The sequence below is a fragment of the Mercurialis annua genome, linkage group LG5, assembly GCF_937616625.2.
Source record: "Mercurialis annua linkage group LG5, ddMerAnnu1.2, whole genome shotgun sequence".
Classification (NCBI taxonomy): domain Eukaryota; kingdom Viridiplantae; phylum Streptophyta; class Magnoliopsida; order Malpighiales; family Euphorbiaceae; genus Mercurialis; species Mercurialis annua.
The window spans coordinates 16167740-16180076 of NC_065574.1; the positions used below are offsets into that span (position 1 = coordinate 16167740).

General features: G+C 36.5%; 1 protein-coding gene across 1 annotated transcript; it reads left to right on the plus strand.

Moving 5' to 3' along the window:
* Window positions 1–2740: 2740 nt before the first annotated feature.
* Window positions 2741–3283, plus strand: LOC126681589 (uncharacterized). Its single transcript, XM_050377134.1, has one exon. The coding sequence runs from the start codon at window positions 2741–2743 to the stop codon at window positions 3281–3283; it is 543 nt and encodes a 180-aa protein (XP_050233091.1).
* Window positions 3284–12337: the final 9054 nt, after the last annotated feature.

Here is a 12337-nt window from a genome sequence, read left to right on the forward strand (position 1 = left end):
ATCCTCCTCTCCACTCTTACCTAAGAGAGTGAAGCACACTCTCTGGTTTTGGAGGTGGTTTTTTTTTTCTAGGTGGTTTTTAATGATAAAATATTTAAAATGGTCCTAATTGTTTTAACATTGTATAAATTAGTACCTAATAATTAAAAAAAAACAATTTAATTTTAAAACCTTACATATCAAAATTATATTAACTAAAAATATAAAGTACTTTTTTATAGTTTTTACAAAATAATTTTAATTTTTTTTTATTATAATCAGCAGCTGCCGGAAATCATTTCCGGCAGCTGCCGAGTTCGTCTCTCACAGAGACGAAACGAGTTCGTCTCTGAAGACGAACCGAGTTCGTCTCTGAAGACGAACCGAGTTCGTCTCAGTGAGAGACGAACAGAAATTCTCGAACCCAGATATGGGTTCGTTGATGAATCTTAGACGAACTGAGTTCGTCTCTCCTAAGAGGCGAAGATAGGTGGCGGTTGGTGTTTCGGGCGGTTCTTGTTGGATTTGGGCGGTGGTTGATGGATTTTGAGTGGTGGTTGGTAGAGGTGGAGGAAGAAGGATAGCGGCGGTGATGGTGTAAAAAAACCTGATGAATTTATCGTTTTTAAAATTTAAATTAAAAATTTAATTTAATTAGATTAATTAAGGTTAAATATTTAATTAGATTAAGCTAATTAGGATTAATTAGAGTTAATTAGGGTTAATTAGAGTAAAATTAGAATCTCACTCTCCAATTAGGGTGCCACATCAGCATAGGGGTGTTTATGAAATGGTTTTGCTAAATCCAGGGAAAAGTGATCTGATTTCGCTAATTTGGACGTTTTTGATATTTTGTGCCAAGTTCGGGAGGTAAAGTGATCCTTTGTTCATTTTTTTATTCCTTAATTTAAAAGACAATTACTTTTAGTCCCCATAATACAATATTTCTTCTGTCTCCAAATAATTAGTATTAATTTTACTATTTTCACACAGCTAAAAAAAATAAATTTATTTTATTATTGTCATAAAAGAAACAATGACTTGTATTTTATTATTAAAAAGTAATGAATATTATGTCAATTGTTAGTAATTGATGGGAATCCTACCATAAGAACAGTGGAGTCGAATCGTACCTGATTCACTCGCAAAGACAACATTGAACTCTTAACCGAAGGGGCTAATAGACAGATGAAATCAGTAACCAAATCCATGAGATTCGCCTTGACCGAATAAGTAAAGTCGGTCGTGATAATGCCGAATCCCTTGAAGACTCAGATAAAGCGCGTCCATTTAGAAATTCGTCCAAATACCAGATCTACGGATATCTTTTCTATTTAGGTACAAACTCCAACTCAGAAAGATAAACTTATTCAGGAAGATATTCCTGAATAAGAATTCCACCTGAGTAGGGGAACTCTTTCCTATTCAAGATCAAACCCTACTAAATAGGAATCACTTTCCTATTCAAAGTCCACAAGGTATACATTCAACTACTATATAAAGAGATTGAAGTATGCCTAAACACACAACTACATTAATTGACTGAAAACGCTGCTCAAAGCCTAAACTGACTTTAGCATCGGAGAGTTAATCGAACCACAACCGTCCGATTAGCTTCTACCCTGTTTTGTAGGTTAATCCACCGGATCAGAAGGCAAACTCTATCAATTGGCGCCGTCTATGGGAAAAAGCTCTAAAACTTCAAACAAGAAGAAGCTTTTTCTGAACTCAAAACAAATTTTCATTGAAGAAGAAGACTTCTAATGGATCAAACCTCAAGAACAAACAGCCGATGGACCCAAAGCTCCATCAAATGCATGAGGTGATAAACATCACCGGCGACGGCGGACACAATACTGCTGGGGGGAGCCACACTGGAGGAACTTCTTTCTCCACCCCCCCCCCCCCGCAGTACCAAACCAACCCGATTATGGGAGGCAACCTTATTGCATTCCCTGATCTTGGAGCAAACAGTGAGCAAACACCCGGCATGGTAACTCCATTAATATACCACGAGATCCTGAAAACGATGTTGCAAGCTTTCCAAGCAAATCTGGACAAGATGGCTAATGAAGCTAAACGATCGAATGGAAACCATGACGAAACCATGAGGATAGTGAGGGAGAATTCAGCGCGTCCCCTGCTCGACGGGGACACAGAGCAAAAAACGCAAGGAACCCAAATCACCAAGGGCCGACTATAAGAGGAAACGAAGGTGAGCAAGAAAATCCAGAAAACCGAGACCACGGTAATGACGAGTCAGAGGAAGAAAATCAAGGGAATGCTGCAAAGAATGGAGAAAACCAGGTCGATGCCCGAAGCGACTTAACTCCAAGAGAGAAGAACGAAGAGAAAAGGAAAAAGAAGATGCCCCAATGAAAAGCAAAAGGCAAGAAAAGGAAAATTGAAAGGCGCAATCCAGAAAAAAGCACCTAGAAGACGTAAGGTGAATCGTCTGAATCGCCTCAAAAAAGCAAAACCACATACGTAGCAGAAGAGGACTTGGAGGAGAAAATAGTTAAGGCCTTGAAAAAACTGAAATCGGAAGAGCTGGACATAGAAGACCTGAGCCTGAAAGGTTCGCCCATATCGGCTGAAATCATGGAAGAAGCAATCCCCTACAATATGAAGCTGCCCACCGACATTAAATGAAGAAGGAGACCCAAGGGATCACAAGCAATCCCCTACAATATGAAGCTGCCCACCGACATTAAATGAAGAAGGAGACCCAAGGGATCACACGTCCAGATTCACCACAACTATGGGCCTTCTAAGTGTCTCGGACGCAATCTTATGTCGTGTATTCCCGACCACCCTGCCGGGAACCGCCCAAAGATGGTATAATAAACTCAAGCCAAGGTCGATCAAGAGTTTCGCCTCTCTATTAATAGAATTTCGCAACAGATATCTCACTAACATCCCGGCCAAAACGACCACCAGCATCCTGAGATCATGCATCCAGGAGGAAGGAGAAACACTAAGAAGCTACACCGAGAGATTCAACAAACAGGCTATGAAAATAGATAACTTGAATGTTGACATGGCAACCGAAGCGCTAAGGGAAGGAACAAGATTCAAAAAATTGGTGGACAAGCTGCTGGTCAACAAGCCAACCACCTTCACGAACCTGATGGGGATCGCCCCGAAATACTTTGAGTTGGACGAAGGACGGAGAGCTATCAGAGAAAAAGAAGCAAAAGGAAAGGATTCAAAAGAGAAATCAAGAGAAAGACCCAAGTCAAGATCAGACGATAGGCGACAAAGATGTGAAGAACGTGGTATGGCCACCAAAGATGAAATCTGAGATCAAAGACACCAGGAAGTTTTGCAAATTCCACGATGAATATGGGCACGAAACTGACGAGTGCAGGGACCTGAAAGTAGAGATAAAGGAAATGATAAACGCTGGCGAACTGAGAAAGTTCATAGCCCATAAACAAAAAAGTAGTGACAAAGGGGAAAATAGGAGCAAGGATGACAAAGGAAAAGAAAAAGAAGATGAAAGGTCATCCAAGATTCTGGGAACGATACATATGATCAATAGAGGAGGGCATAGCAGCTCAACCATCCAACGAAAACAGAAAAGAGAAGTAATGAATATCAAGGAAACCCACATGCCACTAGTGATTTTCAATGTCAAAAACTATGACCATGTAAAAGCCCCTCATAATGACGCATTGGTAGTAATGACCATCATTGAAACTGGAATATGGAGCTAATCCCCATAGACGAAGGAAGCATCGTGAATCTCATGACAAACGCCATATAAAAGTTTAGGAGGAACCGCGACAAAATTACGCCGAGTCCCGATTCCATTGTCAGGACTCGGAGGACCTTCTATCAATCCACTTGGCGCTGTAACCTTGGAAGTTGTAATCGGTCCAGAAAAAGGAATCAACAAGAAGATCATGTCCCTATTTAATATAGTAGACATGGAATAAACATATAACGCGATCCTTGGAAGACCATTTCTCCATGACTCGGCCGCAGTCACCAGCACAAGGGCATTGGCTATGAAGGTACCAATTGAAAAGGGAGTAGCAACACTAAGAGGAGACCAAAATATCGTCAAAAAATACTATGACGAATCTGTCATTGACCTTCAAGGAAACAAGAAGGAAAAGGAAGAAGAGTAGGAGGACCAGAGAAGAGTATGAACCAGATAACCCATCGTTAGTAGAGGCTGTGTGTCATACCCGATGAAGTTATAACTATCTTTGTTTTTTGTAAGCAAATCCATTCATATCAATAAAATTTCAAATTTTCCAAATAGCGTGCATGAATACCAAAAAAGAAATTGGAAATAAAAGGCGAAACTCCAAAAATCAAACAAATAGTTTAGATTAACTCTAAAAAGGCAAAACGCCAAAAAATCCAAAGAGTTTAGATTAACTCTTTAAAAAGGCGAAACGCTGAAAAATCTAAAGAGTTTAGATTAACTCTAAAAAGGCGAAACACCAAAAAAATTCAAAGAGTTTAGATTAACTCTTTAAAGAGGTAAAACGCCAAAAAATCCAAAGAGTTTAGATTAACTCTAAAAAGGCGAGACTCCAAAAAAATCCAAAGAGTTTAGATTAACTCTTTAAAAAAGGCGAAATGCCAAAAAATCCAAAGAGTTTAGATTAACTCTCTAAAGAGGCAAAATGCCAAAAAAATCAAGAAGATAGATTAACTATAAAAAGGCAAAACGCCGAAAATCAATCAGAGTTTAGATTAACTTTAAAAAGGCAAAACGCCAAAATTAAAAAAATGAAATAATGCCCTCAAAACGAGAACGCACAGAATAAGAACTTTTTTTCAATCAAAGACGATCAAATGAATCATTCATTAAAGACAAATGAGATACAATATAAATACGCACAAAGGCGATGTAACAAAAAGAAAATACAAGACTATTATTTCCCTGCAGCGCGATCTCTAGCCATTTTCTCCATCAAAGCCTTCGCTATATTCTGAGGATCCAACCCATTCACACCAGAGAGATCGATGTTCGGGTTCTTCTCTAAAAACTTATTCTCAATGGCGAGACAATACTCGCCAATCAAAGCAGAATAAAAGGCCTTCATATCAAGGAGACGAATATGAAGTTTTTCGACTTCGGCCTTCAACTTAATTCTTTCCTCCCCAACATAAGTATTGACAGATATAAATAAGGTCCTTAATCTCCCGAGTCAGCTCGGCAGCCTTCTTTTTGATAACTAATACCCTACGGTCATTAACAACATCCTGAGCTTTCAACTTTAGAAGAAGTGAGTCGTGCTCCTCTAAAGAAGCCTTCAAGCTTGCTCTATTTGACTCGGACGTCGCCAAAAGCGCAAATTGATACCCAACTTCCTCCTCGGCACATTGCCGACGATCATTTAGAACCAAAACAATTTGAAGGGCCTATCACAAGAAAGGAACCAAAAAGAATTAATTTCCGAAAAGGAAAATAAATAATTAAATACACTTATGATGTCAGAAGACTCACCAAAAATCCATGAACGCAAGACATATCGGCCAACTCATGCCCAAGTTTTGAATCAAACCAAGTTATATCCTTAAGGATCGCCAGAGTCCTTATATATTCAGCCAGAACAGGAGGGTTCAGCAAACTGGCGGGCTTATGATTCTCAACTCACTTGGCTAACTGCAGAGCAGAATCTGAATCCTCAAAGTGGGCTCCTTTTAAAGAAGACCCCTCATCAACACGGCGTCTCTTCCGAGACCGCGACTCATCAACAACCGGATCCATGCTTGAAGGAGGAATTTTCTTAGAATCTTGCACAATAATTGCATCAAGATCTATAACCTTTGTCGCCTCCAATAGAGCCGCCGGAGCCGGAGGGAGAATCACCACAGTAGCCTTGGCATCAGCAGGTTTTCCATTAACAACTGCAGCATCAATAGCCTCATCCGTTATGACAACTACCCCATCGCCCGCCAGTAGAACCGCCCCATCAGGAACAAAAGCAACTTCAGCGTCTCCCACAAATTCGCACCCACTCCAACTCCGCCCATTGGAACATCTAAATCAAATTTGAAACCGGAAAGCAAATTATCAGAAGAAGAAGACATCCTATAAAAGAGAAAAGGAACAAAATAAAGTTAGGAATAAATACCTTCAATAAATTTATAGTGAAGATCCGCCAAACCCCTTGAGGGATTCTCCAAAGGGAACCACCGACTTCAAACATGACTATCTACCAAGACTGGCAATAAAGGACGCTGAAAAATACTATGAAAAGACAAATCAAACGTGAAAATAGACTCGGGCAAAAAGGCGATGGATAATTATGAATGCGAAAAACTGAAAAACCTTTTGGAAACTGGAAAAAGGCAAATTTATGAATAGCTATGAAGAATCGTTTCCTCTAGCCATTATCCAAACAGGGAAGATAAATGGAAGATCAATCTTTCCTACCAATAGCAAAGACAAAACAGCTATCTTACTTCTTTAACAAAACAAAATGATAGAAAATATTAAGTGAAGGAGATTGACCCCGAAGCCTACACGCCTCTACAAAAGCAAGAACGACATGAATAGTCCCAGGATTGAGCTCTCCCACGGCAATATTCAAATCCCTACATAACTCGACTAAAAAGGATCTAAAGAAAATCAAAGACCAGCGGCGAGCTGCTTCTTAAAAACAACCGCTTCACGTGGCGATCCAAGATACCCAAAGGCTGGCATCTGGTAATCGGGTAATCTAACTTTATACTCAGAGGGAAAACCATATTTACCATAAATATCTGGCATCTCATTCTGATCAAGACAAGATTCGGTAATAGCCATAGAGGCAAACTCTATTTTTTCTATTCTAGCTGTCATCTAAGGACGGCACAACACAAACAAACACTGACAGAAGTCTTAATGGAAAAAAAGATCAAAACGGGTAAAAATATCCAGAAAATGAAGAACACCAAGAACGGGTAAAAATACCCAAAAACTAAAAAACACCAGAACACTAACTGCAGAAGAGAATAAGAATGACAGTTACCTAAAGAATGGCAAAAACAAGACAAAATTCAGAAAGCCTTAAAGCTAGTTCAAAAGTTACCTGAAAAGTGAAGTTCGAAGATTGAAAATGAGAAGAAAAAACGAAAAATGTTCAGAAAAGGAAGTAAAGTAAGATGAAGTGCATGAAAAAGAAGACAAAATATGGAACTGAATGTACGTGAAAAGTCACGAAGAGACACTTGTCTTAAATCTAGAAACAATAATGACAGATGATTGACACATGGCAAAAAGAAGAAATATGGATATCTTAATAAGCAAGTGAAACGACACACCAAAATAAAGATCAACTCGCCCCAAACAAAAGCTAAAAATTTACCAAGACATGAATACCATGAAATTAGCTCACTGCAGGGGGGGCTAATGAGGGATACCAAATCCTACCATAAGAACAGTGGAGTCGAGTCGTACCTGTTTCTCTCTCAAAGACAACATTGAACTCTTAAACGAAGGGGCTAATAGCCAGACGGAATCGATAACCGAATCCATGAGATTCACCTTGACCGGATAAGTAAAGTTGAATCACAAAGATAATGCTGAATCCCTTGAAGACTCGGATAAAGCACGTCGATCTAGGGATTCGCCCAAATACCAGATCTATGAATATCTTTCCTATTTGGATACAAACTCCAACTTCGGAAGATAAGCTTATTCAGGAAGATATTTCTGAATAAGACTTCCACACCTGGATAGGGAACCTCTTTTCTATTCAAGATCAAACCCTACTAAATAGGAATCATTTTCCTATTCAAAGTCCACAAGGTATACATTCAACTACTATCTAAAGAGCTTGAGGTATGCCTAAATACACAACTACATTCATATACTGAAAACGCTGCTTAAAGCCTAAACTGACTCTAGTATCAAAGAGTTAATCAGACCACAACTGTCCGGTTAGCTTCTACCCTATTTTACAGGTTAATCTACCGGATCAGAAGGCATACTTCATTAGTAATTAATTGTTAGTTATTAGATGTTAAATTGACTTTAAACCACTTCACCCTACTAAGACTCGAAGTCAAAACCTCAAGAAAACACTTGGAGGAACTAGCACGTAAACTAGGCCTCACTGCTATTTAAAAAACTTCATAAACATCGAATATTAGTAAAGATAATTAGTTGTAATTAATAATAATTAATTATTAAGAAAGAATAAATATTTGAGAAATTTTCTTAAGATACCATTTTTTGCAACATAATTATCACGCTAACAAATTTTTAAATCCCTTTTCATTTTATATCTTATTTATTTATCAAAATGACTTTGTTTATTTTTTTTTTAATTTCAAAAATATTTTTTTATTTTGTACGTTTAATATCTTTCTTTTATCCAGTTTTTTTTTAATTTTGGTGGTGTTTTTTTATAGTGTTTTTATGGTGTATTTGTGTTGATTTTCTATAGTGATTTTATAGTTATTTTTTATAGTGCATTTATAGTGCTTTATGGTGTAATTTATGGGGTTTTAGCGTAAAAACACCATAAAAACATAAATCAATTCGTTGTGTACGAAAACAGTAGCAAAAATACCATAAAAATATAAATCAACTCGTTGTGTACGAAATCAGTAGCATCAAAATAAGAGAACAATTATATGAATAAGAGAATAATTATATTAACAAGAGTCTAATAGATCTGTAGTAATATGTGTACAAAAAATCAGACGATATCGAGAAAACCAGCGGAAGAAAGATGACGTTGAGGAAATCATCAGAAAAAAGGAGACATCGAGAAAACCAGCAAAATAAAGACGACATCGATTGCAAGAAAAACTACGATGGAAAAACCACGAAAAAATGTTGGTTTTGTTGTGCTCGTAGATCTAAGAGGCAGTTACTTGTACTCGCAGATCTGAGAAAAAAAGAAAGAAAGAAGAGAGGCTGTGTGTTTGATATAAATGAGAGAAAATAGGAAGGAAGCCCTAATCAAGAGAAGAGTCCTTTTTGATATTATTTTGCCAAATATGGTAGTTCGAGAAATTAGGTATACACGACTAAAACTGTTGTAATTATTTTCCAGAAATAGGTGGGAGAGGAATGGGGTTAGAGGGCCGCTCTTTTAGGCTTATGGCTCAGTTCAGATTTGGAAAGGTTTTGAAAAATGGAGTAGCCGCCTAGCTACACTAGAAAATGCCTATTCTACCGACTAGACAACCTCACACGCTTATGGTGAGATCATCGTGCATCAAATCAAGATCGGGTTGATGGACACTACCAAAACTCTTGTACTTGACTTATCGATTATATTGCATTTAAAGGGCAATATTTGATATATCTCATCTTAATCATACATGCATTCCATAGGATAATGTGCTGAAAATGTAAACAAGTTTGGAAAGCTGGTAAAGGAAAACGTAAAGTATGTGAGACGTGCATATGACTCGATCTCGACTGGTATGTGAGCATGTATCAAATACTCCTAAGCAAGCATAAAATTCTAGAGTTTCTATCATGTAGCAGACAAAGGTGGGTCTTAGTCATTTTGCATGCATAAAGCCTAAACCAGATGTATGTGTAATGTTGATTTTAATTAAGTCATTTGATGTGTTCTTTGAGATTAACATATAATTTAAATAACATATAAAAATGATTAGAACACTCTAAAAACAAACCGACATACAATTTCAATGAAAATTATAGCAAGAATATTCAAGAACATATAAATCCTAATCATGCATTCTAATGAATTTAAATTAAAACATATGAAATAAGAGACACCAATGCGTTTATAAGGACTCATTTAAGTCCTTAAAAATACCGTTTTAAGTCTCGGGATTGTTTTCTAGTGATCTGGATGGGTAATTCAATGTATATTATTGTGCAGTTGTTGAATCCTGAAGATCCGGCACAAATTTGATTGATTTTGATTGCCTCCACCTAATTTTGGTGGCCGAGATTGTGTGTTTGGTGACTGAAAATTTAGGAATATGATAATTGATAAGCAACAATAATAATTTATTTCTTTTAATTAAACTATAAAATGGATTAAGGTTAGTATTTATAGCTTTAAGGGTGTGACAGATTTACATCAGGGTTTCACTTATATATATAATGTTAATTTATTATTTATTAATTATTTCGTATTAAATTTACAATTTTCAGATTAAATGAAATATTCCACAATAAATATAGCAAATGGACGTTTTTGTTTCTTAAAAGTATCAAAAAGAGTTTTCATATCCACTAAGGTAAGATTTTATGGTAAATGAGGTCAATCAAACCCACCAATTGTCTCATAAACTCTTAGGGTTTTAAAATTACTCCAATTTTTTTAGATTTTTATCATAATCTTTTTCTATATTTATGAGTTATTTGCGATAAATACATGTCATTTCTTTAAATTTGCGGTTGTATGTCAACCTAGTTTTTTCGAAATCTGTCAAGCATATCATTAGCTCATAAAATGAACAGGCGTCACTGAAAATCTCATATGACTCTCCTGTCTTTTATCACTTTTCTATCTGTCCGAAAAAAAATATCTACAACATAATTCGATTTTTATTAATTTTTTTCTAATTGTATAGTTCATCTAAATTTAAGCATTTATTTTTTTTTTTTAATGAAAAGAACTGTAAAAACAATATGCATGAAACCACTTAACAATCACAAGCTTCATCTCAATTTATGCAATTAGACTACAATTAAAATAAAGTACTTCAATTCCATTTAACTAACAAAATAGTAATAATTTTTGCTAGACTTGGCAAGACTCACAAAATTAGTTGTTTCTAAATCATTTGATTTTTTTGTTGCTAAATATAATAGAGCAAAATAGAGAATATTTAAAATTCAAAATATTACTACAAAAAATAATTAAAATACACTATTTTAAATATGTTGGTATACTTATGCAGTATTTTTTTAAAAAAAACTTAATTTATCTCATATATGGAGGATAATTAGTCTTGCAGGTTATCTATTTAAGCTATCGTCTTTTTCTAATTTGATAACTAATTTTTTTTTATTTTAATTACTAAATTTTATTTCATTTTTCAAATGAGTTTTTATTTATGGCTAAAATAATTAGAATGGCAGCCGAATTTTGCTAGTTTTACCTAAACAAACTTACCATATGTATAATTTTATTTTTGAGAGGAGTTTTTAGGTCAAATTATGCATATAGACAAGTTTTCAGGTAAAAGAATCTGACAGCCATTTAAACATTTTTGGCAATAAAGAATTAAAATTTAGTTAAAAAAACGATAGTTTAGACTGTGAGTGGAGCGGGGTTCAGGGGGCCGCTCGCCCGAGGCTTATGGCTGACTTCTCGATCTGTAAATAGGTTTTGAAAAAATGGAGTCGCCACCTAGTTCAACTAGGAAATGCCTTTTAACCAACTAGGTAACCTTACTCGCTTATGGGTAAGATTAACGTGCATCAGACTAAAGATTAGGGTTCGTGGACCTCCCCTAGACTCGTGTGCTTGGCTTATCAGTTACCAGCTTTATTTGCCGGACATATTTGCATTTATCTCATCTCAACAGTATATGCAGTTCACATGATATGAAAACTGTAAATAAACAAGTATGAAAGCAGTATACACGTTTGACGCGCATATAACTCGATCTGGACTAGCATTTGAGGCAAGTAGTAAGTACCCCTAAACATACATCTAACTTTAGAGGTTTCTAACAAGTATCAAAAGTCTGACTGGCCTGGATATTTTACATGCACAAAACCTAAACAGGGAGTCTAAGTTTGACTGATTGATTTTATCAGTGAGTCTTTGAAAAGTCTATACAACCATCACTACATTTTCATGACAATCCTACGATGTTTAGGTGATTTGTTAGAATAGAATTAACTGGCTAATTTATGTGATTAGTCCTTTAACCGAAAAATTGGTAACCTTTGGAAAGCAATAAATACCGTAGGCATGCTCGGGGGCAGTTTGATATACATACAAGGTTAGAAATACTTTTTAACCTCGTTGACTTTGAGTGCCTGGCACTCGTGCGTGAATTTTGACTATCGGTCGCGGAACGGGTTCTCGGTCAGATCATGAGAGTTGTGTGTCTCGTCGATATGGTTTTACTGGTTCAATCCAAAGTCGATTTCGAGTTTGGTTAACCCGATCAAATCTGAAGTTACTTGTTTGCTGGGCCTCGGGCTCGTGGGCCCGGTTTATACACTATGCTAAATTATTGGACTTCTAGGTCCGTTTTACATCGGGCTTTGCCCGTTACATGGCAAAAACATAAAATACATGAAAAACAGTAAATCTGGATTTGAACTGGGCTTAATTCTGAGGTCAAACGAGCCCGGAAACCTAAGTTGAAGATGTGGAGTAGTCTGGAAGATCTGAAGGTCATTCTAGAAGTAGGAAGCATCAAGAACACGACGCCAAGAGGAGGTGGCAGCATC